Source organism: Pleurodeles waltl, chromosome 12, assembly GCF_031143425.1.
Source record: "Pleurodeles waltl isolate 20211129_DDA chromosome 12, aPleWal1.hap1.20221129, whole genome shotgun sequence".
Taxonomy (NCBI): Eukaryota; Metazoa; Chordata; class Amphibia; order Caudata; family Salamandridae; genus Pleurodeles; species Pleurodeles waltl.
The window spans coordinates 57,130,271-57,157,680 of record NC_090451.1 but is presented as its reverse complement, the minus strand read 5'-3'; the positions used below and the strand labels follow the sequence as shown (position 1 = coordinate 57,157,680).

Genomic DNA, 27,410 nt, shown 5'->3' with positions numbered 1-27,410 from the left:
CACCCTAATTACAGGAGCGATACTGGACATCCCGTTAGACCTTTTCAATGAAAAACGAGCACAGAAGGGATCAGTACTCTGGCTCAGCTGTGAGTGCCCAAGGGTTCCAAAAGACCACTCTCCCTCTTGCTAAGGACTAATCCGATGCTGACCCAGCTCTTTCTGGAAACACATGGTGTGCTTCATTTGTCCATCTAGGGGCTTGGCCTGGAATTCATCTAGTTTAGGGCCATTTTGAACTAATGGAGTTGTTACAGATGACCTGGGGAAGTCATGGCAATCGCCTCATTAGGGTGGGGGTGAGGTGGAACGGATTAATGTCTGAGGTACTTAGGCCATTGTGAGACTCAAAACAGTTGAGTGGTGGGACGAAGGGGACCCAAGTTTATAGTGATTTGTTTGATTTCTTCAACTTAGTTTAACTTCTGTACTTTGAAGACTGTCAGGAGGGTGGCACTGGAAGCGACAGCATGAAAGCCTTCTTTGACCAAGACCAGTCCTTCAACTTCCTCTGAAGTTCTGTGATGGCAGGTTTGGCTTTTGTAGTTGCCTGGGAAAACAGGCTACAGGTGTTGACTGAGGGACCAGTCCAGCAAACCCAAAAGGGGGCTCAGCTTTTGAGGGTCTAAGGACCCTGTTGGCACCACTGGTTCACATCTCCTTGGGCTGGGGTCTTGGGTATAGTGATACTTTTAGGTGTTGGGTCACAGCGTTGAAGAAGCTCTTGCAGTTGCTGCTTTTCCTGCAGACAGAGGCTGAATGTAAGCACTGGGGGGCCAGTCTGGCTAAACCCAAAGATGGAGGCTCAGCTCTTGACGGTCTCTGGGCACTAGGGACAACGTTCGTTTTTCTGGACTCAGGCTGTGGGGCTCAGGTGCAGAGGTCTTTGGTCTGGTGGGTTGTGATAGTCAGAGACACTCAGGCTTTGGTGCCTGCAAGACGCAAGGACGTAGCTCTGCTACTCCACCGGAGATGCTGGTTGTTTGGTGAAGTGCTGGTAGTCCTCCCAGGCTCTTGGCGGCTGCACAGTGGCAGGACAAGTTGTTGCAATTGTCAAGAGCAACAGACAGGACGGTAGGGTGGGCACCGAGTCAGAGGTGCCTCAAAGAACTCCAGCTCCATTTTCCTGGACTTTGTGAGTGCGATGAAGCCATTTACCCATGTACTCGACATAGATCACTACAAGTTGTGTGATTCCATGCATTCTGGGGGTTCCTTAAAGGATCCACAGCTTTGCTCCCACCAGTTTGCAGGGTTTTTCCAGGCAGCCCACACTGCTCCCATCCTACAGACAGGTTTCTGCCCTCCTGCTGCTTGAACAGCTCAAGCCCAGGAAGGCAGAACAAAGGATTTCCTTTAGGAGAGGGAGGCAACACCCTCTCCCTTTGGAAATAGATGTTGCATGGCTTGGGAAGGGTAGCCTTCCCAAGTCACTGGTATGCTTTGAAGGGCACATTTGATGACTTCCTTGCATGAACCGGTTTGCACCAGTCAGGGACCCCCAGTCCCTGCTCTGGCACGAAACTGGACAATAGAAAGGGGAGTGACCACTACCCTATCCATCACTACCCCAGGGGTGGTGCCCAGAGCTGCTCCATGTGGCCACTTCATTCTGCCATCTTGAATCCAAAGTGGGCAGAGGTCCCTGGGAGCATCTGAGTGGCCAGGTAAGGCAGGTGATGTCTCAGCCTCCTCCTCATATGTGGTCACCCTGCTAGGTGACCAATCCCCCCTTCCTGGGCTATTTAGGGTCTCCTCAGGTGGCTCCTCAGATGCGATGTGGAAGATTCCAGCAGGACTCCTCTGCATCGTTTACTTCATCTTCTAGCCACCTGGAATGCAACTGGACCATCCAGGAACTGACGATCTGCAAACTCCAGTGAGGACTCTACTTTGTAACATTGTTTCTCTGGCTCTATCCAGCAACTGCAACATTTCCCTGGCTGTGCATCCTCTGAGGGCAGCAAGTCTTCAGTCTGCACCAAGAAGCAAGAAGGAATCTACCTTGGAGTGAGGGAGTCATCCCCTGCATCCACAGGCACCAACTCCAATGATGACCAGCCATGTGGATCGTCTCTCCTGCAACTCTGCATGGATCCTGCAACACAGGAGGTGGCCATGAGTGTCCCTCGGTCCCCTCTACCAGCTGTCCAACTTGGGAGGTGGTGAGTCTTTGCCTCTCCTTGCAGGACAGTAAACCTGCGCACTGCGACTCTTGCAGCTACCAATGCTTGTTGGCACCTCTTCCAAGGGATCTTGAGGCTCCATGTAGCCTCGGCCTCCAGCACTATTCTCTTCAATGCACAGTCTCTTGCCTGCTGCTCCAACGATGTGGGACTCCTTTGGAGGTGTGCCGAGTGTGTGTCACTGCAACTCCTATGCCTGGTAGTTGCCTGAGGGGGCTGCATCCTCGACTTATGCCTCTCTTCATTGCTGAGGGTCACCTGGGACTCCCCCCTGCTGGGTTGACCCCCCCCCCCCCTCCAATCCGGCCTTCTTGGTCCCCAGCAGCTCTGCAACTCTTGCCTTTGCCAAGGCTTGTTGGTGGTTTTTCCACACCACTGATGGCCTCAACTCTTGTTCCAACATGGGACATCAACAGCATCACTTCTGGACCTCTTTCTCTGCTACTGCGCTGCATAGCCGGCTCCTAGTCTCCACTGTTGACCTGATCCTGCAGCTCAAGAAGGGTGAGTAGTGGCTACTGCCCCAACCGGACACTCCAACTTGAAATGGACTTGGTCCCCTTCATTTGCAGGTCCTCTTCTGCCAGAATCCAAATTCTGTTTCTTCCAGTCATGCTTGGGTCTTGCACAGTCTTTCTACAAAGTTTACCTGTGGGTTTGAGAAAAAACTCCTCCTGGTTGCTGGGGGGCACTCTTGTACTTACCCTTTGGGGTTCCTAGTTCCTCCTGCTCCCCTCTACAAATTCCAGTTACCTGGGGGTCTGCCTTTCGCATTCCATTTTTTTATTATGTGGTTTGGTTCCTTCCTAGGGTCTCTATTGTTTACTGTTATTTCATTGCCTTCTATTACCTTCTATGCCCATTCCTGATTACTAAGGTGTATATAATAGTGTGTTTACTCACCTGCTAGTAGAGTATTACCTATACAGTATTTTAGTATTTGTGTTACTATATGTAGGAAGTTGGCTCTGTATGCACTATTTCAAAGTAAGGAATAGTATGCACAGAGTCCAAGGGTTCCCCTTAGAGGTAAGATAGTGGCAAAAAGTGATAATACTAATGCTCTATTTTGTGGTAGTGTGGTCGAGCAGTAGGCTTATCAAAGGAGTAGTATTCAGCATTTGTTGTACATACACCCAGGCAATAAATGAGGAACACACACTCAGAGACAAATCCAGCCAATAGGTTTTGTTATAGAAAAATATATTTTCTTAGTTTATTTTAAGAACCACAGGTTCAAATTCTACATGTAATATCTCATTTGAAAGGTATTGCAGGTAAGTACTTTAGGAACTTTGAATAATCACAGTAGCATATATACTTTTTACATAAAACACAATAAGCTGTTTTAAAAGTGGGCACTTAGTGCAATTTTAACAGTTTCTGGGGGAGGTAAAGTATTGTTATTTTTAGCAGGTAAGTAAATCACTTACAGGCCTCAGTTTTGGGTCCAAGGTAGCCCACCGTTGGGGGGTTCAGAGCAACCCCAAAGTTACCACACCAGCAGCTCAGGGCCGGTCAGGTGCAGAGGTCAAAGAGGTGCCCAAAACGCATAGGCTTCAATGGAGAGAAGGGGGTGCCCCGGTTCCAGTCTGCCAGCAGGTAAGTACCCGCGTCTTCGGAGGGCAGACCGGGGGGTTTTGTAGGGCACGGGGGGGGGGGGACACAAGTCAGCACAAAAAGTACACCCTCAGCAGCGCGCGGGCGGGTGCAGTGTGTAAACAAGCGTTGGGTTCTCTGTAGGTTTCAATGGGAGACCAAGGGGTCTTTTCAGCGGTGCAGGCAGGCAAAGGGGGGGGGGGGGGGGGGGGGCTCCTCGGGGTAGCCACCACCTGGGCAAGGGAGAGGGCCTCCTGGGGGTCACTCCTGCACAGAAGTTCCGTTCCTTCAAGTGCTGGGGGCTGCGGGTGCAGGGTCCTTTCCAGCCGTCGGGACTTCAGGCAGTCGCGGTCAGGGGGAGCCTCGGGATTCCCTCCGCAGGCATCGCTGTCAATCAATCAGATCATTTATAAAGCGCACTATGTACCCGTCAGGGTTTCGAGGCGCTGGGGGGGGGGGGGAGGGTGGTTCGAAGAGCCAAGTCTTGAGGAGTCTCCTGAAGGTGAGGAGGTCCTGGGTCTGGCGAAGAGAGGTGGGGAGAGAGTTACAGGTCTTGGCGGCGAGGAAGGAGAAGGATCTGCCGCCGGAGGTCTTGCGCTGGATTCGGGGGACGATGGCGAGGGTGAGGTTGGCAGAGCGGAGTGGACGTGTGGGGATGTAAAAGTTGAGTCTGGTGTTGAGGTAGGTGGGTCTGGTGTTGTGTAGAGCCTTGTGGGCGTGGATGAGGAGTTTGAAGGTGATCCTTTTTTCCACGGGGAAGCCAGTGGAGGTCCTTCAGGTGGGGGGAGATGTGACATTGGCTGGGCGAGGATCAGGCAGGTGGATGCATTCTGGATGCGCTGGAGTCGTTTGATGTCTTTTGTTGGGATGCCTGTGTAGAGTGCGTTGCCGTAGTCAAGTCTGCTACTGACGAGGGCTTGAGTCACCGTCTTTCTGGTTCCTGTTGGAATCCACTTAAAGATTCTGCGGAGCATGCGGAGGGTGTTGAAACAAGAAGAGGAGACGGCGTTGACTTGTTTGGACATGGTGAGATCGGAGTCGAGGATGAAGCCGAGATTTCTTGCGTGGTTGGCTGGGGGTCCGAGGGCAGTGGGCCACCAGGAGTCGTTCCAGGCCGAGGGGGTGCGTCCGAGGATGAGGACTTCCGTCTTGTCGGAGTTGAGCTTCAAGCGGCTATTGTTCATCCACTCGGCGATGGATTTCAGTCCCTCGTGGAGGTTGGTTTTGGCGGTGAGCGGATCTTTGGTCAGGGAGAGGATGAGCTGGGTGTCGTCGGCGTAGGAGATGATGCTGAGGTTGTGTTGACGGGCCAGTTGTGCGAGGGGGGCCATGTAGACGTTCAACAACGTTGGGCTAAGAGAGGAGCCTTGGGGGATGCCGCAGATGAGGTTGGTGGCTTTGGAGCGGAAGGGGGAGAGTCGGACTCTCTGGGTTCTGTCGGAGAGGAAGGATGAGATCCAGTTGAGGGCTTTGTCTTGGATGCCGGCTTCGTGGAGACGGGCCAGTAGGGTGCGGTGGCAGACTGTGTCGAAAGCGGCTGATAGGTCGAGGAGGAGGAGGGCTGAGGTTTCGCCGTTGTCCATTTGTTGTCTGATGTCATCTGTGGCGGCGAGGAGTGCGGTCTCAGTGCTGTGGTTTCGTCTGAATCCAGATTGAGAGGGGTCTAGGATGGAGTTGTCTTCTAGGAAGTGGGCGAGCTGTGTGTTGACGATCTTCTCGATGACTTTCGCTGGAAAAGGGAGGAGAGAGATCGGACGGAAGTTTTTGAGATCGTTGGGGTCAGCCTTGGGTTTCTTGAGGAGGGGTTGGATTTCTGCGTGCTTCCAGCTGTCCGGGAAGGTGGCGGTGTTGAAGGAGAGGTTGATGATCTTGCGGAGTTTGGGGGCGATGGTGGCGTCGGCTTTGTTGAATACGTGATGTGGGCACGGGTCCGTGGGAGAGCCTGAGTGGATGGAATTCATGGTTGTAAGGGTTTCGGTGTCGTCTACTTGGGTCCAGGCGGTGAGGCGGTAGGGGGGGGGGTGGGAGGAGTCATCTGGGGTGGGGTCTGGCGGAGGTGTGGTGTTGAAGCTGTCGTGGATGGCTGAGATTTTCTGGTGGAAGAAGGTGGAGAGGTCGTTGCAGAGTTTTTGGGAGGGACGGACGTCGATGTTGGCGTTAGGGTTGGAGAGTTCCTTCACGATGCCGAAGAGTTCTTTGCAGTCGTGGGCGTTGTTGTTGAGGCGTTCTGTGAAGTGGGCGCGCTTGGCGAGTCGGATCCGTTGGTGGTGATCACGGTTGGCGTCCTTGAGGGTAGCAAGGTTGTCGGGTGTGCGCTCGAGGATCCATTTCTTCTTGAATTTCTGGCAGGTGCGTTTGGAGGTGGTCAGTTCTTCTGTGAACCAGGCTGGTTTTTTCTTTCCTTGGTTGGCGGTGGGTTTCTTGAGTGGAGCTAAGGTGTTGGCGCAGTCGAGGATCCATTGATGGAGGTTGATGGCGGCGGCGCTCGGGTCGGTGGAGTCGGGTGGTGGGTTTTTGGCGAGGGTGCTGGTTAGGTGGTCTTCTGTGACTTTTCCCCAGCGGCGGTGAGGCGGTAGGGGGATGCGGTGGTGTTCGGTGTTTTTCTTGAAGGTAAAGTGGACGCAGTGATGGTCGGTCCAGTGGAGTTCAGAGGTGTGGCTGAAAGAGATGTGGTTGCTTGAGGTGAAGAGGGGGTCAAGTGTGTGTCCGGCGATGTGGGTGGGAGTGTTGACCAGTTGGCGGAGTCCGAGGTTGAGGAGGTAGGTGGTCAGTGATGCGGTGTTGGCGTCGTTATTTTCCAGGTGGAAGTTCAGATCTCCCAGGAGGATGTAGTCTGGAGAGGCGAGGGCATGGGTGCTTGCGAGGTCAGACGGTGTCGCTGAAGGGGGCTCTTGGTCCTGGAGGGCGGTATATGAGGGTACCTCTGAGGGTCGTGTTGGGGTCCGTGTGAATCTGGAAGTGGAGGTGTTCGGCTGTCTTGAGAGTGTCGTCCGTGTGGGTGTGGATCTTGAGGGTAGATTTGTGGGCGATGGCTATTCCTCCGCTGACTCCGTTGGTTCGATCTCTTCTGGTGATTTTGTATCCGTCCGGTATGGCGATGTCAGGGGCCGAAGAGTCATTCCACCAGGTTTCGGTCAGGAAGGCCACGTCTGGGGCGGTGGTGTCGAGCAAGTCCCAGAGTTCGATGGCGTGTTTTCGTGCGGAGCGTGTGTTGATGAGGATGCAGTGCAGGTGGTTTGCGTTGGTTGTTGCTGGCTTCGATGTTCTGTTGCAGGAGAAGTTGCAGGTGCGGCAGGAAAAAGGTCCTTTGGTGTGCTTCGGGGTGGCCAGGAAGCACTCTGTGGAGGGGCCGGGGTTGAGGGCGAGGAGATCGATGGCAGAGTATCGGAAGCCGGAGTTGCGGGGGGCGTGAGGACCAGGGGGGGGTGGCGCTGGGCGCGGTCCAGGCGCGGACGGGCGCAGACGGGCTTGCCTCTGGCGCGCCCGCTGCGCGCGGACGCGCAGCGCCAGCCATTAAGAAGGGAGGGGGGAGGGAGGAGCAGCTGGGAGGCGGGAGGGAGCGGTGAATGGGGGCGCGAGGGGGGCGGGGCCGCAGGGAGGCAGCAGCAGGGAGCGGAGAGCGAGGGGGAGCGCACAAGGGGCGAAAACACCAAAACAAGGCACAAAAAAGTCTGGCACAATTTCCAAAAACAGACACAATAAGAAAACAGTCACAGAAATACACTAATGGCACAGAGTACTATCGGGGACACAGCAATCAGAGGGGCACAACGGGGGCAGAAGCGCAGGAGGCGAGGCGCTTGAAAACAGGAAAAAAAGCACTACAGGGCGGCGAAAAGTGGCACAATCAGATGGGGCACGGCGGGGGCAGAAGCGCAAGAGGCAAGGCGCTGAAAAAAGAAAAACACTTACAGGGCGGCGGAAAAAACGGCACACGGGTCAAGTGAAGCCTCGAACACGCTAGCAGCAGCGTGGGCGGGGGTCAGAGGCAGGAGACAGCAGGTTAGTGCTGCGGACGTGGGGGGCGAGCTCTAGACCTAAAACAGGTCAGTGGTCAGCTGTGGGGGCTCAGGGGGGACAACTTTGGTTACTCACGGACTCGGAGTCGCCGGAGGGTCCTCCCTGAGGTATTGTTTCTCCACCAGTCGAGTCGGGGTCGCCGGGTGCAGTGTTGCAAGTCTCACGCTTCTTGCGGGGAGTTGCAGGGGTCTTTAAATCTGCTCCTCTGTAACAAAGTTGCAGTTCTTTTGGAGCAGTGCCGCTGTCCTCAGGAGTTTCTTGTCTTTCGTGAAGCAGGGCAGTCCTCTGAGGGTTCAGAGGTCGCTGGTCCTTGAGAAAGCGTCGCTGGAGCAGGTTTCTTTAGAAGGCAGGAGACAGGCCGGTAGGACTGGGGCCAAAGCAGTTGGTGTCTTCTTTCTTCTTCTGCAGGGGTTTTCAGCTCAGCAGTCTTCTTCTTCGGTAAGTTGCAGGAATCTAAATCTTTAGGTTCAGGGAAGCCCTTAAATACAAAATTTAAGGGCGTGTTTAGGTCTGGGGGGTTAGTAGCCAATGGCTACTAGCCCTGACGGTGGGTACACCATCTTTGTGCCTCCTCCCAAGGGGAGGGGGTCACATCCCTAATCCTATTGGGGAATCCTCCATCTGCAAGATGGAGGATTTCTAAAAGTTAGTCACTTCAGCTCAGGACACCTTAGGGGCTGTCCTGACTGGCCAGTGACGACTCCTTGTTATTGTCATTATTTCCTCCGGCCTTGCCGCCAAAAGTGGGGGCCGTGGCCGGAGGGGGCGGGCAACTCCACTAGCTGGAGTGTCCTGCGGTGCTGGAACAAAGGGGTGAGCCTTTGAGGCTCACCGCCAGGTGTTACAGCTCCTGCCTGGGGGAGGTGTTAGCATCTCCACCCAGTGCAGGCTTTGTTACTGGCCTCAGAGTGACAAAGGCACTCTCCCTATGGGGCCAGCAACATGTCTCTAGTGTGGCAGGCTGCTGGAAGCAGTCAGCCTACACAGATAGTTGGATACAGTTTCAGGGGGCACCTCTAAGGTGCCCTCTGGGGTGTGTTTCACAATAAAATGTACACTGGCATCAGTGTGCATTTATTGTGCTGAGAAGTTTGATACCAAACTTCTCAGTTTTCAGTGTAGCCATTATGGTGCTGTGGAGTCCGTGTTTGACAAACTCCCAGACCATATACTCTTATGGCTACCCTGCACTTACAATGTCTAAGGTTTGGCTTAGACACTGTAGGGGCACAGTGCTCATGCACTGGTGCCCTCACCTATGGTATAGTGCACCCTGCCTTAGGGCTGTAAGGCGTGCTAGAGGGGTGACTTACCTATACTTGCCTAGGCAGTGAGAGGCTGGCATGGCACCCTGAGGGGAGTGCCATGTCGACTTACTCATTTTGTTCTCACCAGCACACACAAGCTGGCAAGCAGTGTGTCTGTGCTGAGTGAGGGGTCTCTATGGTGGCATAAGTCATGCTGCAGCCCTTAGAGACCTTCCCTGGCATCAGGGCCCTTGGTACCAGAGGTACCAGTTACAAGGGACTTACCTGGATGCCAGGGTGTGCCAATTGTGGATACAAAAGTACAGGTTAGGGAAAGAACACTGGTGCTGGGGCCTGGTTAGCAGGCCTCAGCACACTTTCAATTCAAAACATAGCATCAGCAAAGTCAAAAAGTCAGGGGGTAACCATGCCAAGGAGGCATTTCCTTACACTATAATAAAGTACCTTGTGGTTCTTTCATGTGTGAGAGTGCTGTGTGACTACAGAAGTGTTGCATAAGCTTTGTGTGTCTCCTAAATAAGCCTTGGCTGCTCATCCACAGCTACGGCTAGACAGCCTGACTTCCTGAACACTGACTACACCTTACTAATAGGGGATACTTGAACCTGGTATAAGGTGATAACACCATAGGTGCTCACCACACACCAGGCAGGCTTCCTACACCATCATCCTGCTTGGAGGAGGTGACAACCCCTCATACCAGAGCAGGCATTGCTTCCGACCTCAGAGTGTAAGCTCTCGCCTCAAAGGGGTCAGAAACATGCCTGTGGTGGTAGGCTGATCAGGACCAGTCAGCCAGCACACTAGTAGTTGGTAGGTTTTTTAGGGGGTACCTCTAAGGTACCTGTTGGGTGCATGTATTCATAAATCAATCACTGGAATCAGTGTGGGTTTATTAATGAGGTGTTTGATACCAAACACCATAGGTTTCAGTGAAGTCATTATGTAGCTGGGAAACTCGATTTGACCAGTGCCCAGTACAGTAAAATAGCTTCCCTGTTCACTTTTACTGTCAGTAATTGATCTGGCCAGCACAGTGGCATAGCTGCTCATGACGATAAGTACTCACATGTCATATAATGCACCCTGCCTTAAGGTTGTAAGGCCTGCTGTAGGGGTGACATACAAATATTCCATGCAACATTAGGGGACATGACACAGGGTGTGTGCCATGTTGACTTTTAATTTATTAAAGCACCTTGTCACATAGTCTGCAGTGGCAGTCTGCATGGGGTTGGTGCTGGGCTCTGTAGAGTGGCACAAGGTATGCTGCAGCTCTGAGACCATCTTTAGTACCTATGCCATAGATACCAGGGATACCACTTACTCGGGACTTAGTGGTGCTAAAGGCTTTGCCAATTGGAGATCAATTGACCAGTTACCTTGTTTTAGGGAAGGAACACTAGCACTGGGGACCTGGTTAGCAGGAACCCAGTACACTCCAGTCGAAGTTGCATCAAATACCAGGCAAAACGTGTTGAGGGTCGGGGCACTGCGGTAGACCAAAACAAAAATCCAGTTTCCTACACAGCGTTCTTGTATTGCGAGGGCTTGTAATTCACTAACTTTACGCAGGAATGTGAGTGATAAAGGCAGCCATTGCGAGTGTTAGGTACTTGAACTGCACTTCAGGCAGCACTGGTTCAAATGGGGTAGTCTTAAAACAGATTCATACCTAGGTTTAGATTCCATTAGTTAAAAATTAACAAATCTAAATTCATTTACAAATAATAAATGCTCTAAGTGAATCTGAGAAATTGCCCAGAAACGCATGAAACCGAACATACCACTGTTAAAGCAATATATTATTTTACAAATAATTTCTATACCTTGCTCTGGTGAGGGCTACATTCAGACGTCGAGGATCATTTAAAAATCCAATCCCCTGGTGCTCATTGGCTCTTACACATGAAAGGATGATAAAGTCCTTCTCTCGTCCTTGGAAAGCATCCACACTTGCAATTTCCACTTCCTAGAAGGCAAAAGTCCAGGGTGTAAAACGCAAATATTCACTTCATCTAGTAACCAGAAGGCTTAGCAAACATATTAATTCAATATTAGGTAGGGCTTTACTGGGATAATACACTTAGAACATGACCAATAAACAGTAATCTGGCATGCTGGCTCCCTAGAAGCATGCCTTTAATACACCACTCCAAATATAACAACCAAGATAGTAGGGAAAGGCTTCAGGCCAGGTGCCCTAGAAGCTGGGCAAGGAATTGAAGCCAACCCTGTCCTGTTCACTACCCAATGTCAACTGCTTTGTAGTTAGCCTGTATGTGGCTATACTGCACTCAGATTTGAATTAAATATTCATCAACTAAGACTTCCGTCAGCATCTCAAACTGACTCCAGGCACTGGAGTAACTGATGTTCCACTCAGTGATTAGGTTTATCAAAGCCAGCATTAAAGGCTACCCAAGACAGGATCTGTGAAATGGTTCAGAGACTTAGTGGAAGAGAAATAAATCTTGTTTAATCCTTGAGGCCTTGAAGGAGAACTAGGAGGCAGGTAGAAGAGGAGACTTGTTGAATGCTCAACTCTGCATGTGCACATTCTTTCCATGTGCTTCAAAGGTCAAAACCTGAAGACCGGCCTGAAAAAATATACGGTGGACAAGGATAGACAGGGCTAACAGTTCCTCTTATTACCACAGACAACTTCAGAAATGGCAGTGACAAAAATATCTAGGTAAAATTAAAACTATCAGAAGCAAGTTCATTTGAAAGCTAGTTCATGGTTCGGCACCAAGCCATGATAGGAACAGATATTGTAGGAAAGAGATCACCAAGTAGCAAGAATGGATGACTTGGCCATTGAAGGCATGCTGAAGTCCTTAGAGGACCTAAAAAAGATGTTATGAATGTAATCAGACTTAAAAGGTGGTTTGTTAAGGTTGCCACTTGAAAAATATTGTAAGAATTTTGAGAAAATAACCTGCAAATGTTTGCCGAATATCAAGATACCAAATGTTGGAGAGTGTAGGAAAGTGCCCTTTTTTAGGTCAAGAGTAAGCATACGATTTTCTTTTTTTTTTTTTTTTTTACTTTTTTGTTAGTATACCTTTGTGGGCTTAAAGCTATTTCATTTGTTCGTTTCAGTGTCATTTAAAAATTATTTCTTGCTAGTGGTCAGTCATGGCTCTTTGTCCCTAATTTTTCTCCAACTACTGAATAATTACGCTGACGTTCACTATGAGTGTTTGCTTCTTCCAGGATGTTTTTTTTTTTTTTTTTCCAGCCAGCATATTACTCAGCTCTCCTCCCTCATAACCTGAATGTAGAGCGTAAACCTTTTCACAAAACTGGCACCAGCAAAGGACAAGCAAATTCACTTACATCTTGCAGAGCCTTACATCCAGAGTCGTCTGGGCCCCTCCCTGACAGTCCTCAGCATCCACACTCCTTGCATAGCTTATTTCCCTCAAAGGGCCAAAAATCTTCCCAGGCTGCTTGTTTCGCTCTCACGTCCTACCTCAACCACTGTTATGGTTAACCTTGCACACACACCTCACTGCTGAAAAACATTCCACGCCATCGACTGATGCCCAGAACCAGAGCACTGCCCAACCACCACTCCCTATTCCGTACCCTTGCCGTCTATACTAGCAAATATGACTAAATTATAGCCACACAAAAAGGAAAGGAAAGGTGACGGAGAGGAATGTGGATTAAAAAGCAACAATGGCCTTTACGCAAATTAAAGTCATGATACTACTACACATGTGTGAGCTACATCAAAGCTTAAAATAGCATGCACAAAATCTCAAAGCATTTAAAAAAAAAAATTAATTTACTCATTTTGAGAGTCTTTTTGTGATTCTGCTATAAAACAAATGAGCGATAATCAGGTTACCAAAATGTCAACCTTTCTTGTGGGTTTAGAGAAATTCGTTAATATCAAACCTTGTTTTTAGTGCATTGGGACTTCTGACGCAGTAATGTAATACCCGGAATTATCAAGAATCTATAATTACCAGTTTCAAGAGTACTCCTTCTGAGCAAGTGAATTGAAGTTTCCACCCCGGTTTCTACATATTCACAAGTTTTGGGTCATTTTCCATTTGGCCCTGGAAACCCTCCTGATTCTGGAGGTATTCACTAGAGATAGTGAACTAAGCTGCAAACTCAAAACTAGGACTTGCTAACTGCTGAGTAGCTGTAAGTGGTTTTTATTGCACCCCTTGAGGATAAGGAAGTGTAGTGCTTGCTGCATTGGATTTAGGATGATGGGAGGGTTTCCTGGGCAATAGGCAAAATAACACTGTAGGAAAATGGCCCTTGTTGCAGTTAACACCATCTTCCCAAACTTTCTGCCTGATATTGATGCTGACTTGACAGTGTGCTGGGATGGGACCCTGCTAATCAGGCCCCAACACCAGTGTTCTTTCCCTAAAAATGTACCATTGTTCCCACAATTGGCACACGCCTGGCACACAGATAGGTCCCTTGTAAAAAGTACCAGTGGTACGAAGGGCCCTGTGACCAGGGAAGGTCCCTAAGGGCTTCAGCATGTGTTGTGCCACCCTAAGGGACCCCTCGCTTAACACATGTACACTGCCATGGAAGATTGTGTGTGTCGGTGGGGAGAAAAAAAGCAAAGTCGACATGGCATCCCCCTCAGGGTGCCATGCACACAGAACACTGTGGCATAGGTAAGTCACCCCTCTAGCAGGCCTTACAGCCCTAAGGAAGGGTGCCCTATACCACAGGTGAGGGCATAGCTGCATGTGCAATATGCCCCTACAGTGTCTAAGTCTATTCTTAGACATTTTAAGTACAGTGTGGCCATATTAAGTATATGGTCTGGGAGTTTGTCAAAAACGAACTCCACAGCTCCATAATGGCTACACTGAATGCTAGGAAGTTTGGTATCAAACTTCTCAGAACAATAAACCCACAGTGATGCCAGTGTTGGATTTATTAAAAAATGCACACAGAGGGCATCTTAGAGATGCCCCCTGTATTTTACCCAATCATTCAGTGCAGGACTGACTGGTCTGTGCCAGCCTGCTGCTGAGAGACGAGTTTCTGGCCCCCTGGGGTTAGAGCCTTTGTGCTCTGAGGCCAGAAACAAAGCCTGCTCTGGCTGGAGGTGCTTAACACCTCCCCCTGCAGGAACTGTAACACCTAGCAGTGAGCCTCAAAGGCTCAGGCTTCGTGTTACAATGCCCCAGGGCACTCCAGCTAGTGGAGATGCCCGCCCCCTGGACACAGCCCCCACTTTTGGCGGCAAGTCCAAGGGAGATAATGTGAAAAACTAGGAGTCACCCACCAGTCAGGACAGCCCCTAAGGTGTCCTGAGCTGAGGTGACCCCTGCCTTTAGAAATCCTCCATCTTGATTTTGGAGGATTCCCCCAATAGGAATAGGGATGTGCCCCCCTTCCCTCAAGGAGGAGGCACAAAGAGGGTGTAGCCACCCTCAAGGACAGTAGTCATTGGCTACTGCCCTCCCAGACCTAAACACACCCCTAAATTCAGTATTTAGGGGCTCCCCAGATCCCAAGAAACTAGATTCTGGCAACCTTAACAAGAAGAAGGACTGCTGACCTGAAGCCCTGCAGAGAAGACTGAGACGACAACTGCTTTGGCCCCAGCCCTACAGCCCTGTCTCCCAACTTCAAAGAAAACCGCAACAGCGACGCATCCAACAGGGACCAGCGACCTCTAAAGCCGCAGAGGACTGCCCTGCACCCAAGTACCAAGAAACTCCCATGAACAGCTGCCCTGTTCAAAACCTGCAACTTCTTTGCAACAAAGAAGCAACAAAGACTTCATGTTTCCCGCCGGAAGCGTGAGACTACACTCTGCACCCGATGCCCCCGGCTCGACCTGCAGAAAACTAACACCTCAGGGAGGACTCTCCGGCGACTGCGAGCCCATGAGTAACCAGAGACGACCCCCCCTAAGCCCCCACAGTGACGCCTCCAGAGAGAATCCAGAGGCTCCCACTGACCGCGACTGCCTGTAACAAGGGACCCGACGCCTGGAACCAACAATGCACCCGCAGCCCCCAGGACCTGAAGGAACCAAACTTCGACGCAGGAGTGACCCCCAGGCGACCCTCTGCCTTGCCCAGGTGGTGGCTGTCCCGAGAAGCCCCCGTACCTGCCTGCACAGCTAGAGTGACCCCCGGGTCCCTCCACTGAAACCTATACAAAAGCCGACGCCTGCTTTGCACACTGCACCCGGCCGCCCCTGTGCCGCTGAGGGTGTGTTTTGTATGCCTACTTGTGTCGTTCAGCCCCCCCCCCCCTTACAAAACCCCTCTGGTCTGCCCCCCCCCCCCGAGGACGCAGGTACTTACCTGCTGGCAAACTGGAACCGGAGCACCCCTGTTCTCCATAGGCACCTATGTGTTTTGGGCACCTCTTTAATCTCTGCACCTGACCGGCACTGAGCTGCTGGTGTGGTAACTTTGGGGTTGCCTTGAACCCCCAACGGTGGGCTGCCTATGCCCCAGGACTGAGACTTGTAAGTGTTTTACTTACCTCCTAATCTAACCTTTACTTACCTCCCCCAGGAACTGTTGATTTTTGCACTGTGTCCACTTTGAAAATAGCTTATTGCCATTTTTACAAAGACTGTACATGATATTGTTTTCATTCAAAGTCCCTAAAGTATCTAAGTGTACCTTACAATTAAAGTGTTTAATGTAAATCTTGATCCTGTGGTTCTTAAAATAAACTAAGAAATGAAAATGTCACTTACCCAGTGTACATCTGTTCGTGGCATCAGTCGCAGTAGATTCGCATGTTTTGCAATAGCTCGCCATCTGGTGTTGGGCCGGAGTGTTACAAGTTGTTTTTCTTCGAAGAAGTCTTTCGAGTCACGGGACCGAGTGACTCCTCCTTTTGTCTCCATTGCGCATGGGCGTCGACTCCATCTTCGATTGTTTTTCCCCGCAGAGGGTGAGGTAGGAGTTGAATTGTAGTAATAGTGCCCATGCAATGGAGTGACTAAGTATGCACCTATTTAAGGTTGAGATGATACATACATAAATAATTGAAGGTAACTTCCAAACTGCTACAGGCTCCCGGGGAGGCGGGTGGGCACATGCGAATCTACTGCGACTGATGCCACGAACAGATGTACACTGGGTAAGTGACATTTTCAGTTCGATGGCATCTGTCGCTGTAGATACGCATGTTTTGCATAGACTAGTAAGCAGTTATCTCCCCAAAAGCGGTGGATCAGCCTGTAGGAGTGGAAGTAGTCTGAAATAATGTTCTTAATACGGCTTGACCTACTGTGGCTTGTTGTGCGGATAACACGTCTACACAGTAGTGCTTGGTGAATGTGTGAGGCGTAGACCATGTGGCTGCCTTACATATTTCTTGCATTGGGATGTTTCCTAGAAAGGCCATGGTAGCACCCTTCTTTCTGGTTGAGTGTGCCCTTGGTGTAATGGGCAGCTGTCGTTTAGCTTTAAGGTAGCAGATTTGGATGCATTTAACTATCCATCTGGCTATACCTTGTTTTGATATTGGGTTTCCTGCATGAGGTTTTTGAAATGCAATAAATAGTTGTTTAGTCTTTCTGATGTTTTTTGTTCTGTCAATGTAATACATCAATGCTCTTTTGACATCTAATGTATGTAGTGCCCTTTCAGTTACGGTATCTGGCTGTGGAAAGAACACTGGAAGTTCCACTGTTTGATTTAGATGGAACGGTGAAATAACCTTTGGCAAAAATTTAGGATTGGTCCTTAGGACGACCTTATTCTTGTGTAGTTGAATAAAAGGTTCCTGTATTGTAAACGCCTGAATCTCGCTTACTCTTCTTAGGGAAGTAATGGCGATGAGAAATGCCACCTTCCAGGTTAGGAACTGTATGTCGCAGGAGTGCATGGGTTCAAAAGGTGGACCCATAAGTCTAGTTAGGACAACATTTAGGTTCCATGAAGGTGGTGTTCTTGGTGGTATAATTCTCCTAAGGCCCTCCATGAATGCTTTAATGACTGGTATCTTATATAGGGAAGTTGAATAGGTAGTCTGCAGGTATGCAGATATTGCTGCAAGGTGTATTTTAATGGAAGAGAAAGCCAGGTTAGATTTTTGTAAGTGAAGCAAGTAACCCACTACATGTTCTGGAGTTGTGTGTAATGGTTGTATTTGATTAATATGGCAGTAGCAAACAAACCTCTTCCATTTACTTGCATAGCAGTGCCTGGTGGATGGCCTTCTGGCTTGTTTTATGACTTCCATACATTCTTGGGTAAGTTGTAAGTGCCCGAATTCTAGGATTTCAGGAGCCAGATTGCTAGATTCAGCGATGCTGGATCTGGGTGTCTGATCTTTTGGTTGTGCTGTGTCAACAGATCTGGCCTGTTGGGCAATTTGATGCAGGGTACTACTGATAGGTCTAGCAGCGTTGTGTACCAGGGTTGCCTTGCCCAAGTTGGTGCTATCAATATGAGTTTGAGTTTGTTTTGACTGAGTTTGTTTACCAGGTAAGGAAGGAGAGGGAGAGGAGGAAAAGCGTAAGCAAATATCCCTGACCAGTTCATCCATAGGGCATTGCCTTGGGACTGTTTGTGTGGGTATCTGGATGCGAAGTTTTGGCATTTTGCGTTCTCCCTTGTCTCAAACAAGTCTATCTGAGGTGTTCCCCAGAGTTTGAAATAAGTGTTCAGAATTTGGGGGTGAATTTCCCATTCGTGGACCTGTTGGTGATCTCGAGAGAGATTGTCTGCGAGTTGATTTTGGATCCCTGGTATAAATTGTGCTATTAGGCGAATTTGGTTGTGAATTGCCCAACGCCAAATCTTTTGTGCTAGCAGGCTTAACTGCGTGGAGTGCGTCCCCCCTTGCTTGTTTAGATAATACATTGTTGTCATGTTGTCTGTTTTGACGAGGATGTATTTGTGAACTATTATTGGTTGGAATGCTTTTAGTGCTTGAAAAACTGCTAGAAGTTCTAGGTGATTTATATGCAGTTTTGTTTGATAAATGTTCCATTGTCCTTGTATGCTGTGTTGATCGAGGTGTGCTCCCCACCCTGTCATGGAAGCATCTGTTATTACGTATTGTGGCACTGGGTCTTGGAAAGGCCGCCCTTTGTTTAAATTTATGTTGTTCCACCACAGAAGCGAGAGGTAAGTTTGGCGGTCTATTAACACCAGATCTAGAAGGTGACCCTGTGCTTGCGACCATTGTGATGCTAGGCACTGTTGTAAGGGCCTCATGTGCAGTCTTGCGTTTGGGACAATGGCTATGCATGAAGACATCATGCCTAAGAGTTGTAGTACCATCTTTGCGTGTATCCTTTGTGTTGGATACATGCGTTGTAGGATGGTGTTGAAATTTCGAATTCTTTGTGGACTTGGAGTGGCTACTCCTTTTGATGTGTCTATTATGGCTCCCAGGTATTGTTGTACCTTGAGCGGCAGAATTTTGGATTTTGTGAAATTGACGGTGAACCCTAGTTTGAAGAGGGTTTGCATGATATGATTTGTGTGATTTGAGCACTGTATTAACGAATGGGCCTTGATTAGCCAGTCGTCTAGATATGGGAACACATGTATTTGCTGCCTTCTTATGTGTGCAGCGACTACCGCTAGACATTTGGTAAAGACTCTTGGTGCGGTTGTTAATCCGAAAGGCAGTACCTTGAATTGGTAATGTATTCCCTTGAATACAAACCTTAGGTATTTCCTGTGCGATGGGTGTATTGGTATATGGAAATAAGCATCCTTGAGGTCTAAAGTTGCCATGTTTTAGCAATGGCAATACTTCTTGTAGTGTGACCATGTGAAAGTGGTCTGATTTGATGAAAGTGTTCACTACTCTGAGGTCTAGGATTGGTCTCAGCGTTTTGTCCTTCTTTGGTATCAGAAAGTACAGTGAGTAAACTCCTGTGTTTATTTGTGTGTTTGGCACTAATTCGATTGCATTCTTTTTCAATAGTGCCTGCACTTCTATCTCCAGGAGATTGGAATGGTGTGTTGTCAAATGTTGTGCTTTTGGTGGTATGTTTGGAGGGAATTGTAGAAATTCTATGCAATAACCATGTTGGAAAATTGCTAGAACCCAAGTGTCTGTAGTGATTTCCTCCCATGCTTTGTAATAATGACTTATTCTTCCCCCCACTGGTGTTGTGTGGAGGGGGTGAGTGACATGTGAGTCACTGTTTAGTAGTAGGGGTTTTGGGGCTCTGAAATCTTCCTCTATTTCTAGGTAATTGCCCTCCTCTATATTGTCCCCTAAAACCTCCTCTATACTGTCCCTGGTAACTGGACGGTGTTGCTTGTGAGGTGCTGGCTTGTGTGCTCTGACCCCGAAACCCCCCTCGAAAGGGTGTTTTACGGAATGTGCTGTAATTCCCTCTGCTCTGCGGGGAGTAGAGTGCGCCCATGGCTTTGGCAGTGTCCGTATCTTTTTTGAGTTTCTCAATCGCTGTGTCCACTTCTGGACCGAACAGTTCTTTTTCATTAAAAGGCATATTGAGAACTTCTTGTTGAATCTCTGGTTTAAATCCAGACGTTCGGAGCCATGCATGCCTTCTGATAGTTACAGATGTATTAATTGTCCGTGCAGCTGTATCTGCAGCGTCCATGGAGGAGCGGATCTGGTTGTTGGAAATGGTCTGTCCCTCCTCAACCACTTGTTTTGCCCTATTTTGTAAGTCCTTGGGCAGATGTTCAATGAGATGTTGCATCTCGTCCCAGTGGGCTCTGTCATAGCGCGCAAGTAGTGCCTGGGAGTTCGCGATGCGCCACTGGTTTGCAGCTTGTGCTGCGACTCTTTTACCAGCTGCATCGAACTTGCGGCTTTCTTTATCTGGGGGTGGTGCATCTCCAGATGTGTGAGAGTTGGCCCTTTTCCTAGCTGCTCCTACAACGACAGAGTCTGGTGGCAGCTGTGTAGTGATGAAAACCGGGTCTGTAGGAGGCGCCTTATACTTTTTTTCCACCCTTGGTGTGATTGCCCTACTTTTGACCGGCTCCTTAAAGATTTCTTTCGCGTGCCGGAGCATACCAGGGAGCATAGGCAGGCTTTGGTATGAGCTGTGGGTGGAGGAGAGTGTGTTGAATAAAAAATCATCCTCGACCTGTTCTGAGTGGAGGCTTACGTTGTGAAATTGTGCTGCTCTAGCCACCACTTGAGAATACGCGGTGCTGTCTTCTGGTGGAGATGGCTTCGTAGGGTATGCCTCCGGACTGTTATCTGACACTGGGGCGTCGTATAGGTCCCATGCGTCTTGATCCTGGTCACCCTGGCTTATGGTGGTGTGAGCTGGGGAGTGTGATGGAGTTCGTGCTGGTGAGACGTTAATCACGGGCGGAGGAGAGGGCGGTGGGGTAACTCTTTTCACCACTTTTGGTTGTGGTGTCTCTTCAGTTTGGAACTCCAACCTTCTCTTTCTTCTAATGGGGGGAAGGGTGCTTATTTTTCCTGTCCCCTGCTGTATGAAGATACGCTTTTGCGTATGGTCCACATCAGTTGATTGTAGCTCTTCCTCAAACCTATGCTTTTACATTTGGGAGGTTAGCGAGTGCTCTTCTGTATAAGAGCCTGAAGCTGGGTCGCTTGCAGTTTGTTTCGGCACCAAAACCCTGTCTGCGTGTTTTTTCGGCTCCGAGGTGACTTTTTTCTTTTTCGGGGCCGAAACCTCTCAGCGTCGATCTTCTTCGGTGCCGCTGTCTCGGCGTCGAGCCGTGTCCACACCGGCATCTCGGTGTCGAGGCTTGTCTCCAGCACTTTCTCGGTCCCGAGAAGGCTGCGTGCCGGTGTCTCGACCGGAGTCGGACGATCTCGGCACTGTTTGGGCCTTTTTCGGTGCCGACGGTCGGTCACCGAATTTATGGGTGGAGCCATGGCCTGATGGCAGTGGCGTCCCCTGGGCCTTGTAAATTTTCCTCTGTGTGGTTTTCGACGTCCTACTCACGGTTTGTGTATCGTCGAATCCTTCGGAGTCCGATTCTTGGATCGAGAAGGTACCTTCCTCTTCATGCTCCTCGAACTCTCGGTGGGCTGTCGGCGCGGATGCCATCTGAAGTCTTCTGGCTCGACGGTCTCGGAGTGTCTTTCGGGACCGGAACGCACGACAGGCCTCACAGGTGTCTTCACTGTGCTCAGGTGACAGGCACAGGTTACAGACCAAGTGTTGGTCTGTATAAGGGTATTTATTGTGGCATTTGGGGCAGAAACGGAACGGGGTCCGTTCCATCGGCGTTCTTCAGCACGCGGTCGGGCCGACCAGGCCCCGACGGGGGATCGAAAAACTACCCCGAAGGGCACCGGAGCTCTTCGATCTTCGATGCGGTGTTGAATCTAAGTACGCCGATCCCGAACGCAACAATACCGATGAAAATCTTCCGAAATTAGCTAATTTTCCGTTCCGAAACTCGGAGCGACAGGAACACGTCCGAACCCGATGGCGGAAAAAAAACAATCGAAGATGGAGTCGACGCCCATGCGCAATGGAGACAAAAGGAGGAGTCACTCGGTCCCGTGACTCGAAAGACTTCTTCGAAGAAAAACAACTTGTAACACTCCGGCCCAACACCAGATGGCGAGCTATTGCAAAACATGCGTATCTACAGCGACAGATGCCATCGAACATATATTTTTCTATACCTATTGGCCTGGAATTGTCTTTGAGTGTGTGCTCCTCATTTATTGCCTGTGTGTAAAACAAATGCTTAACACTACCATCTGATAAGCCTACTGCCCGACCACACTACCACAAAATAGAGCATTAGAATTATCTCTTTTTGCCACTATTTACCTCTAAGGGGAACCCTTTGACTCTGTGCACACTATTTCTTACTTTGAAATAGTATATACAGAGCCAACTTCCTACAATATGTTTGTCTTTACATGAAGGCTTTGATAACAGGGACTCTAAATAGAGAGGTGTATTGTATATTTTTCAAATACGCTGAAATAGCAGTGAGATGTATTTTGATGGACGAAAAGGCTAAATTTGCTTTTTGCAGATTGAAGCAAGTAACTAAAAATGTCTAGTATTGATGCTGAAAGAGGGGCAATCTGTTTAGATTGACAGTAAACCACAAACCTTTTTCATTGGTTTGCATAACACTGCCTGGTAGTGGGTTTTCTAGCTTGTTTAATTACTTCCATACATTCTGTTGGAAGATGTAGATATCCAAACTCGTAAGACTTCAGGAGCCAAATAGCTAGATTGAGTATTGCTGGATCTGGATGCTTGATCAGTTGTCTGTTTTGTGTTAACAGATCTGGTCTGTTGGGCAGTTTGTTGTGTGGTACTACTGACCGATCTAACAGTGTTGTGTACCTTGGTTGACGTGCCCACACTGGTGCTACAAGTAGGAGTTTGAGTTTGTTTTTACGCAGTTTGTTGACTAGAAATGGAATGAGCGGGAGAGGGGGAAAAGCGTAAGCAAATATCCCTGACCAGTTGATCCATAGAGCATTGCCCTTGGCTAGAGGGTGTGGGAACCTGGATGTGAAGTTTTGGCATTTTGCATTTTCGCTGGTGGCGAATAGGTCTACGTCTGGTGTTCCCCAGTGATAAAAGTATGTTTGAAGCACTTGGGATGAATTTCCCACTCGTGTGTTTGTTGATGATCTCGGCTGAGAACATCTGCTAATTGGTTGTGTATCCCTGGAACGTATTGTGCTACTAGGTGAATGTTGTGTATTGCCCAATGCTAAATCTTTTGTGCTAGAAGGGACAATTGCGATGAGTGGGTCCCTCCTTGGTGTTTTTTTATTTTATTTATTTTTTTAGGTAATACATTGTAGTCATGTCTGTTTTGATCAGAATGTGTTCGTGAACTAGAAGAGGTTGAAAGGCTTTGAGTGCTAGGAATACAGCTAGCAGTTCTTGGTGATTTATGTGAAGTTGTTTGTGTTTGTTGTCCCATTGTCCTTGAATGTTGTGATTGTTGAGGTGTGCTTGCCATCCAATCATTGATGCATCTGTTGTAAGTGTGGTTTGAGGCACAAGGTCTTGAAATGGCCGCCCTTTGTTTAAATTTGTGGAATTCCACCACTAAAGCGATATGCTTGTTTGGCAGTCTATCAACACTAGATCTTGAAGTTGACCGTGTGCCTGTGACCATTGCTTTGCAAGGCACTGTTGTAAGGGCCGCATGTTGTTTAATCTTGCATTTGGGACAATGGCTATGCATGATGCCATCATGCCCAACAGTTTCATGACAAAGTTGACAGTGTACTGTTGGTTTGACTGAATTTGTGCCATTACATTGTGGAATGTTTGTATCCTTTGTGGACTTGGGCTTGGACTTACAAGTGCTGTTTGCGTATTTAGTGTGGCTCCTAAATACTGTTGAATTTGCGCCGGTTGCAAGTGGGATTTTTGGTAGTTTATGGAGAACCCTAGATTGTGTAGGGTTTGTATTACATTATGTGTATGGTTTTGACACTGTGTATGACTATTGGATTTTATTAGCCAGTCGTCGAGATATGGAAAGACATGGATGTGTTGCAGACATGGATGTGTTGCCTTCTTAGGTAGGATGCAACTACCGCAAGGCATTTTGTAAATACTATGGGAGCTGTTATCCTGAAGGGTTACAGTTTGAACTGGTAATGTGTGCCCCTGTATTACAAACCTGAGATATTTTCGGTGAGCTGGATGGATGGGTATGTGAAAATATGCATCCTTGAGGTCTAATGTTGCCATGAAATCTTGTTGTAGCAGTGGGACTACATCCTGTAGTGTTACCATGTGAAAGTGTTCTGATATGATGTAAAGATTGAGAGTTCTGAGATCTAGTATTGGTCACAGGGTTCCATCCTTTTTGGGAATAAGGAAGTACAGGGAGTAAACCCCTGTTCCTATTCGTTGTTGTGGTACAAGCTCTATGGCTTGTTTGAGTAACAGTGACTGTACTTCTTCTTGCAACATGGAGATGTGTTGGGAGGAGAGTTTGTGTGTTTTGGGAGGTATATCTGGAGGAATTTGTGCCAATTCTATGCAGTAACCATTGCGGATAATGGATAATAGCCAATTGTCTGTTGTAATGGGTAACCAATTTTTGTGGAACGTTTGCAGTCTTCCTCCCACAGGTGAAGTGTGATGAGGGAAGATGTGAAGCGAGTCACTGTTGTGTGTGAGGTTTGTTTTGTTGGCTGATGTTTTCCCCTAGCTCTGGGGAATTGGCCCTTATAAGTTCCTCTAAACCCACCTCGTTGGTACTGAGGCTGGTAAGATGGTTTGGATTGTGAGGTGGATGCCACAGATGTTTGTGCTCTAAAACCACCCCTGTTTTGAGGCTTTCGAAATGAACCTCTGTATTGTGTAGTATACAGAGTACCCATGGCTTTAGCGGTGTCTGAGTCTTTCTTAATTTTTTCAATGGCCGTATCAACTTCAGGGCCCAAAAGCTGTTTTTCATTGAATGGCATGTTAAGGACAGCCTGCTGGATTTCTGGTTTAAACCCTGACGACCGAAGCCACGCGTGTCTCCGAATGGTAACAGCAGTATTGATTGTCCTAGCTGCTGTGTCCGCTGAGTCTAGAGCTGACCTAATCTGGTTGTGAGTAATAGCCTGCCCTTCCTCAACTATTTGCTGAGCCCTCTTTTGTTGATCTTTGGGGAGATGCTGGATGATATCTTTCATCTCGTACCAGTGGGCCCTATCATACCTAGCCAGTAGTGCTTGGGAGTTGGGTATTCTCCATTGATTAGCTGCTTGCAATGCTACTCTTTTGCAAGCAGCATCGAATTTCCTGCTCTCCTTGTCTGGTGGTGGTGCATCACCAGATGACTGGGAGTTGGCCCTTTTCCTTGCCGCACTGACAACTACAGAATCAGGAGGTAGTTGTTGGGTAATGAATGCCGGGTCAGAGGGAGGTGGTTTATATTTTTCTCCACTCTAGGAGTGATGATCCTGGCTTTGACTGGCTCTTGAAAAATGTTATGTGCGTGTTTCAACATGCCTGGAAGCATGGGAAGGGACTGGTAAGTAGTGTGAGTGGAGGATAATGTATTAAAAAGAAAATAATCCTCAAAAGGCTCGGTGTGCATGGCTACGTTGTGGTATGATGCCGCCCTAGCCAGAACCTGAGTGTATGCAGTGCTAGCTTCTGGTGGTGATGGTATGGAAGGATAGCAGTCTGGGCTATAATCGGAAATGGGATCTGGATCATAGAGATCCCATGGGTCGACATTGTCGTGTTGTGAATCTGCAGAGTGTACTGGAGACTGTGCAGGTGTATGAGTAGTAGGTGGAGAGACAGTCCGGTGAGGGGAATGAGGAGGAGACTGATGAGGTGAAAATTGTGGAGGTGGAGTTTTTTGCTTAGGCCTTGGCACTTTAGCTGGTGGCTGATCAGTGTCCAATTGTCCTTGAAAGGCTACCGTCCTAGTCTTTAGAGGAGGTGCAGTAAGAATCTTGCCGCCAGTGTCTTTATGAATATGAATTCTGTCCTGCCTTTTATCAATTTCCTCCATTTGTGCAAGTTCCTCCGAAAACCTATGGCTTTCTTTAAGTTGTTTTGAAAGTCCATGCTCCTCTGTGTAGATGGGTCTTTTCAGCTCCGAAGCCGGTTTTCTTGGGATCGAAAGGCCGTGAGTGGATGTTGGCATCAGCTCTGAAAGGGATTTGAGGCTTTGACTCGATGGGACGGTGTTTCGGGGCCTGTGCTTCGGCTCGAATCCGAAGGTTTCGATGGCGTGGCCTTTCTCGGTGCCGAAGTTGTTTCTTGGTCACCGGAAGCCTTTTTGCGGGTGAAACCATGGCGTTCTGGCAGTGGTGTTCCAGAGGCCTTGTGTTTGGGCTTGGATTGGACAGGGGCAAGCGTACTCACGTGCTGTCCTGCCGTGACCGGTATGTCCGCCTCTGACTCCTGCTCAGAATCGGACCCTCGGACGGAGACTGCGGTGAGCATAATCTCTTCCTCCACATCGAGACGTTCAGTGCTTCTCTACGCCATTTCCAACCTTCACGCTCTTCTGTTTTAGAGTCTTCTTCGACCGGAAGGATCTGCAGTCCTCGCAAGTATCCTCTCGATGGTCTGGGGATAGACAAAGGTTACAGACGAGATGTTGGTCTGTATATGGGAACTTGGCGTGGCACAGAGGACAAACGTGAAATGGGATCTGGTCAATGAGGCTTCCACGCAGTCGGCCCGACCAGGCCCGAGTTGGGTGCGGGTGCCCCGAAGGGCGAGTAAAGAAATTGGATCTGCCGGTACCGAAGTGTTGATGAGAGATGGAACGCGATCGAAACAATACCAACGAATTAGAGAGTTTTTAGGACTTTTCCGACTCGAACTACTGGAGCGAAAACTAACTTCTGAACCCGATGGCGGAAAGAAAACAATCTAAGATGGAGTCAATGCCCATGCGCAATGGAGCCGAAGTGGAGTCACTCGATCCCATGACTCGAAAAGACTGCTTCGAAGAAAAACAACTTGTAACACTCCGAGCCCAACACTAGATGGCAGGACCTAGGCATAGCATGTGTATCTGCAGCTACACATGCCATCGAACATACAATATATACATGCATATATAACAAACATGGTTGAGGAAGCTGCGGCCATTGCAAAGCATGTAAATATGCTGGGAAAATGCAATCTTTTGATTCATTTGAGGGGAGAGTGTCATATCACAGAGAGACTCACTTATGAAACTGACTTTGTAATGAAAATGTCACTTACCCAGTGTACATCTGTTCGTGGCATCAGTCGCAGTAGATTCGCATGTTCTGCAATAGCTCGCCATCTGGTGTTGGGCCGGAGTGTTACAAGTTGTTTTTTTTCGAAGAAGTCTTTCGAGTCACGGGACCGAGTGACTCCTCCTTTTGTCTCCATTGCGCATGGGCGTCGACTCCATCTTCGATTGTTTTTCCCCGCAGAGGGTGAGGTAGGAGTTGAATTGTAGTAATAGTGCCCATGCAATGGAGTGACTAAGTATGCACCTATTTAAGGTTGAGATGATACATATATAAATAATTGAAGGTAACTTCCAAACTGCTACAGGCTCCCGGGGAGGCGGGTGGGCACATGCGAATCTACTGCGACTGATGCCACGAACAGATGTACACTGGGTAAGTGACATTTTCAGTTCGATGGCATCTGTCGCTGTAGATACGCATGTTCTGCATAGACTAGTAAGCAGTTATTTCCCCAAAAGCGGTGGATCAGCCTGTAGGAGTGGAAGTAGTCTGAAATAATGTTCTTAATACAGCTTGACCTACTGTGGCTTGTTGTGCGGATAACACGTCTACACAGTAGTGCTTGGTGAATGTGTGAGGCGTAGACCATGTGGCTGCCTTACATATTTCTTGCATTGGGATGTTTCCTAGAAAGGCCATGGTAGCACCTTTCTTTCTGGTTGAGTGTGCCCTTGGTGTAATGGGCAGCTGTCGT

At 48.8% G+C, this 27,410-nt stretch overlaps 1 protein-coding gene across 1 annotated transcript in view; it reads right to left on the bottom strand.

The window, feature by feature from the left end:
• Positions 1 to 27,410, bottom strand: part of UPF1 (UPF1 RNA helicase and ATPase) — a 493,404-nt gene that overhangs the window by 100,314 nt on the left and 365,680 nt on the right. The window contains exons 17-19 of the mRNA XM_069215891.1: positions 25,845 to 26,051; positions 25,069 to 25,738; positions 10,903 to 11,045 (exon numbers count right to left, since the gene is read on the bottom strand). Coding sequence (XP_069071992.1) covers positions 10,903 to 11,045; positions 25,069 to 25,738; positions 25,845 to 26,051 — 1,020 coding nt within the window. The remainder of the gene's footprint in view (positions 1 to 10,902; positions 11,046 to 25,068; positions 25,739 to 25,844; positions 26,052 to 27,410) is intronic.